The sequence below is a fragment of the Arachis stenosperma genome, chromosome 5 (genome assembly GCF_014773155.1).
Source record: "Arachis stenosperma cultivar V10309 chromosome 5, arast.V10309.gnm1.PFL2, whole genome shotgun sequence".
Taxonomy (NCBI): Eukaryota; Viridiplantae; Streptophyta; class Magnoliopsida; order Fabales; family Fabaceae; genus Arachis; species Arachis stenosperma.
This window is the reverse complement of record NC_080381.1, coordinates 131,876,102-131,881,945: the sequence shown is the minus strand read 5'-3', so window position 1 is coordinate 131,881,945 and position 5,844 is coordinate 131,876,102. Positions and strand designations below refer to the sequence as shown.

At 35.8% G+C, this 5,844-nt stretch overlaps 1 protein-coding gene across 1 annotated transcript; it reads right to left on the bottom strand.

The window, feature by feature from the left end:
• Positions 1 to 226: 226 nt before the first annotated feature.
• Positions 227 to 4,906, bottom strand: LOC130979556 (protein DEFECTIVE IN MERISTEM SILENCING 3). The gene is made up of 8 exons (XM_057903017.1): positions 4,636 to 4,906; positions 3,924 to 4,067; positions 3,560 to 3,674; positions 2,688 to 2,925; positions 2,284 to 2,475; positions 1,890 to 2,210; positions 1,117 to 1,342; positions 227 to 784 (listed from the first exon to the last, which is right to left on the bottom strand). The coding sequence occupies exons 1-8, from the start codon at positions 4,648 to 4,650 to the stop codon at positions 770 to 772; spliced, it is 1,266 nt and encodes a 421-aa protein (XP_057759000.1). The 5' UTR covers positions 4,651 to 4,906; the 3' UTR covers positions 227 to 769.
• Positions 4,907 to 5,844: the final 938 nt, after the last annotated feature.

Genomic DNA, 5,844 nt, shown 5'->3' with positions numbered 1-5,844 from the left:
TTGGTCTAAAATTACTCTTACAACATGCCTACACTAATAGACTAATAAACTAAGCACGAGATCATATCTTCTATTGTCATACTTTTTTATCTTATGTTATTGTGTTTCTTTCCTTGCATTTTTATTTCTTCTTTCTTCTTCACACCCTTGTTTCATTTTTTTTCTCTATTTTGTTTCCAAAAATTAGAAAGCAAAAACAGAGTAGAAAAAAAAAAGATGAGGGAATTATATAGGGATAACATTGACTTGCGTTTAAAACGCTTGAAGCACATAACAATGTGCTTAGCTCATCCTTAATGTCAAAAGCCATGCTATGCTTTATGGTAAGCTTAGAGCCTTCCCTTCCAAGAATTATTCAACTTTCGACCAAATAAAAGGGGGGTACTGCAGGAATAGAATGAAATTTCCTATGACAAAATAATAAATCCGATTAACTGCAAAATGGTAAAGGGTAAAATCCTAAAGAGAAATATACAAGATTCACACCTCCCATAATCACACTGTACAGAACTATAGACGAGTAAGCGTGTTCAGGTGATTTACAATTCAAGAAAATGCCAAAATGGTTGTTAGCCTAGGGAGGCTATAGATGAGGAAGCCTTGTCTTGTTTCTCTATGCAAACGTCATCTTCCAATTTAAGAAATCGAGATGAGATATTCTCTTTCTTCCACAACCCTGATCGCACAAGTTCCGAGCTCAATGCTCAAGCACTGAAACACGTTGCTACTGCTGCATGCCCCATTCTGCATATCTTACTGCATGCTAATTTCAAAATCTTCCAACCTGAGTGCATTAGATTAAAGATAAAAATAGTAAGTTACATCACACTCAGCTACAACTGAAAGGCCTCTCCTTGAACTTTTCATTTGGACAAGTATGTGACTCAGATATGAAAACCGGCATGTGCTTGCAATAAACATGAGATAAAATGAGAAAGGGCTATCAGCACTCGCAATAATCGTATAAATTCCTAAGATACCATCAAGTAATTAAACCATTCTACCACAAATGAAGCAACTTGGACTTGGCTAAAACAAAATGAATGGATAAAATAACAGATTCCGTAATTTCAACTACATTATATTAAGCTTCAAACGACTGGGTAGAAAGGTTACCTGAGTTGTTGCATTTGCAGAGCTTTCTGCCAGAAACCTGATATACTCATTCTTCTTTTTCTGGAAATTGACCTTTGCCACATCCAACAGAGTCTGTTCCCTTTTCAAATCTTCCAGAATATTTTCCTTCTGCGATTTCAAATCCTTTAATTGCATCTCAAGTTTAAGGGAGTTATCAATCCCCATTGATATTTCTGGCCTTGGGAATCTCACATCTATATCCACCCTGGATCCCACCACCAGGGTGCCAAGAATAAAAGAAAGTCGATAAATAATTATGGCAATTTATGGATAACATCTTACTATAGGGTACAGATCGATATAGATTTCTAAATTCCTTTACATGGTTTCAGTCTAGTAGAAGCAAAAATAGCATATTAATGCTAAACTGAAGCATATTCTTTAAAAAGGATTTTGAAACTGATTCTTGAAACACAACAGTTTTTCATCAATGGTCACACAATATAAATCAAAAGAACCAAGAAATACTTAAATTGACATAGCTATGATAATCTAGAGGTTCCATATGTGGCAGAACATGTCTACAGGCTAGAATTTATAATTCATATCAGGTAAGATAATGTATCAGTTCAAGTGAAAGATTGAGATGACTATGATTGTTCAGTTCGGTTATAGATGATGTTATTTTCATAACAGTTAATCCAGCTTAACATCTTAGGATTTTTTCAAAAAAGACATTTAAACAGGATAAAATTTCAAGAAAAATCATTCCGACACTAATATTTAATAAATCTATCATTCATTCCCCATACCTATTGCCCATGTAAAATACACCGCAGCTCCTAATCATTCCTCCATCTAAAGAGAGAGCTCCATCGCTTATGCAAGGAAGTGCTTGTACCATATCTGCCCTAGTCTTATATACTTGTGTACGAGAGAAGAGATTATAAAACAGGGTTTCTCTGAGGCCATAACCACTGGGAGTTACACCAAATAGGTTTGAGCTATCAATGTTGATCATATTCACTGCAAAGCCAATAAAGCCAGGCGGACATGACCCATTGGGTAATCTTGGGTTTAAAATGTCCAGCTTCCGTTGTGCATCATCAGCCATATATGTACCTGGATAAGGCCTAAAAGAAAAGAGGAAAAAGGTTAATAAAAACACTAACTTATTCATAGAGACACTTGTAAATGTAATCATACCTCAGAGATTCAAGACATATCACTAGAAACCGACCATCCAAAGCCCTTCCAATAGAGGCACCTAGTCCGTGAAGACCAGAACTCTTATTTACAATGCCGTCCTTATCATGCATTTCAAGAGCCTTGATTCCTTCAATGGTTCTACAGACAAGCGCCAGCATGGTGTCCAGCCCTAGATACTCTGAGAAAAGTCTGCATTCCAAATAAGCACAATGAAACTACCAGCATGTATGTGTAACATTCATAGAAATGGAACTAGAGATGAATAAGGCTTTTTTAAAATTTGTCTTTTTCAAAGATAATGTCATTGAAACTGAAGATACATGAAAGCTATCACAATTCACAAGTTTGGAATAACTGCATGATTTACAATCCAAAAGTCAAATATCTATGCCAAATAGTACCTGCTAAGATTGTCATCCTCAACTTGGCCCAGTGTGGCAACAATCCCCACAACATCCTTAGTTGGTGTAAGATGAGATGCCTGAGCTTTAAAACGAGTCTTGATCTGGCACAAAATACCCGCAGCAGATTTTTCATGTTGCAATATCTGTTTATTAACCTCCTCCTTACTGATGGGGAGGGGACTGTCCCCATTATCAATGGTAAGTGTATTTGAAGACTCTGATTTCCCACTAGTAGCTATGAATAGAAAAACAGATACATAACACAATTGAAACTTTCTCTTCATCAATATAGAATTAATAAAGAAAATGAAACAACAGATCATTTCAGGTTTTGAGCAGAGGAGTAAAAAGTATAACTAGGGAACAAATCTAGTAGATATACGCACCAAACTTTCACTCCAACATATCATACTGCATAATGTTAATATCATCATGTATAATTAGAAATCAACAAGCACTCTGTAGCTGTGATGTGCATCTTTTTAATGTTTTTAAGATAAAAATACAGAATTAATTTGGGAAAAGCATAATTTCAGAACGCGAAATTGTAAACATGACTGTTAGTAAGAATATTTTGATCAATTAAAAATGCAATCAAATAAGTGGTTATTCTTGCTCAAGGGGTTCACATGGGAGTTAAGATAAACAGACAAAACAAGCGCAACCTTCAGAATCCTCTTGTTGCCAACAATTACATCACTGTCACTGACACTTCGCTACGTTGTCATCAGAATATGCAATGACATTCAACAATGTGAAAGATTACAACATCAATTTGATTATGCACCACAAAAGGCAGGATAATTATTCATGAAATTGAAAAAGTAATAAGTAGCTTCTTAACAGATAGAAAGTAAGAGCAAACGTACCTTGCAAATGAAGAATGGAATTGTCCAATTTGCTCTTTTGAGCATTCAAATTATTTAGGTTGTCCTCGTGCTGCTTAATTTTCATCCCCAACATATGTAGATCAGCCTCTAGTTTCTGGAAGTATTCAAAGGTTTTAGGGAAGTCTGTAGCATATATCATCATCATTCAACTGAAATCCCCAAACAGTACATAACAGTACTTCTGTGATAAACTAAGATAATTTTTTTCTCATAAATGATGAAACTAGTTACCAAATAAACATTCAAACAATTAGTTTAGGGTAACAAAACAATAGATATTTTTACCCTAGGCTGATGATAGCAGCAACAACAGCATGATTAAACACTACAAATTTTACTCAACCTGGGACCGTCGGAAGAGGGATTCTGCTTGTTGATATCCACCGTTTTGTGCATCGTTGTGAGAATCAACATGGTTTTCATTCAAATCCACTGGCACCAATGCTGAAGATCCTTGAATGGATACAGGATTGGTATGATATGGATGCTGCACAAATAGAACTTGATCACGCATCATAGTTTTTTATTGTGGATGGCGGCAAAACTCCGCCATTGTTTTATGGCAGATGGCGTTGTGGAAAATGACGGAAACAGCGGATTACCTAAAAAATGCATATATATGTACAAAAAAACATGCAGAAAAATTGCAAAATATAATAAACTTTAAAATCTAGTCATAAGACATCCAATTAATGCAGCAAATATAGTAGCAATTTAGCAAATAAACATAAAATCAAGTTCAAGTCATAACTCATAAGTCATAAGGAGGTCATAAAACATAAGACATAGAACATAAAAACTAGAAACTTATAAAAAAAGATCAAAGCCTTTGTCTCATCATGTCTTTAAACTAACAAAAGATGAAATAAACCATCTAAATTTATAAGTCAAAAGAAAGCTCTGAAAACCGTTTCTTAAGGGGAAGGAGTAAAAGAAACCCTGTTGTTTTTATTTTTCTATATACCAAGCAGCAGAAGAAAAAATGACCTAATTTTTCCCACATATGAATTTCAAATAAATGCAATGTAGCTAACGCATGCAATTTTGTAAATTACCTGAGGCATCTGCATTTTGGAACTGAGATACAAACTTGGACAGTGAAGAAACTACAGAAGCGATAGACGACGAGGACGAAGACGGAAGAAGGAGGACGGCGTCTGCACAGAGAGTGTGGAGAAGGGCTAGGGTTAAAGAGAAGGTGGGGAGAAGAAGGGGACCGCGCAGGGAGTGAAAAAAGTGGAGGAAGTGAGACTGCGAGAGTGAGTGACAGTTCCTTGGTTCGGCTCTGGTTGCCGTAGGGTTGTCAAACGGATTGGTCCCACCCATTAAAAATTCTGTATGGGCAGCTTTTAGTTTTGGACCTGGCCTGTGAGCATGTCCGCACAGTCCAATAGGAATGGCGATCAGTAGAGGTGCTCATGGCCCGGTTCGACCAGAGAGGCCGATATTCGGTCCGAACTTAAATACTTTGGACTAATTTAGCCCGATTTTATTGTAATTCGGTGAAACCTGAGGTTTTAAAAAATAGTTTGGTTAATTCCTTTAATTAAGTTCCAGCTAAGACTTGGGTGTCACCCAATCCAGCTCGATTGAACCCGTGTATGAAAAAATATGTATTCTGTTTTAGTATTTTTCTACATCAATGTCAGGAGCTTAGGGCACACACACACAGCCACTGAAACGCTCTTCCACGCTTTTATTGTGCATTCGTGTGATAAAACCTCGTGCTCCTTTTCACCATCAATCTTACTTGTTGCACTTTTCAAAATTGGTTAACCACTTTTTAAAATTCGTGCCGTTAACCACTTTCTAAAATTGGTTATAATTTATAAACCATTTAAAAAGAATTTAAAATTTCGTTAAGTTTTTTTTAACCGATTAACCAGTTTATTGGTTTTTTTATGAACACCCCTGAATTCTTTCTTGTTGCGTTTTTCAATTTCATCTCTTGGATCAAAGATAAGCTACCAGATTCCATACGAATATTTTTCAGCTCAAAATTTTTCACTGTAGTTAATACATGCTTGATTGCAATCGCTTTCACAGTTAGGCTAGAACATGTTTTGATCTTATCTATAAATTCGAACAATAACTACTCTATCTTGTTTCTAATGACCGCAACCGAAGTTCTTTTTCCTAACATATTCACCTTCCACCAATTTTTCATTGGGGGCTCCATTTAATCAAGTATAAAGGTGTTGGCCAAAATATAAAAAAATTAACAACTTACATCACTAGCGAGAGCACCTATCTTTTTTACTTTA

What these genes read in the sequence shown, in the direction of transcription:
- LOC130979556 (XM_057903017.1), bottom strand. An exon ending in GAGGATGACAATCTTAGCAG is followed by an intron (nt 2,476 to 2,687) that starts GTACTATTTGGC and finishes TTTGGAATGCAG; the next exon opens with ACTTTTCTCAGAGTATCTAG. An exon ending in GTATTTTACATGGGCAATAG is followed by an intron (nt 1,343 to 1,889) that starts GTATGGGGAATG and finishes GGTGGGATCCAG; the next exon opens with GGTGGATATAGATGTGAGAT.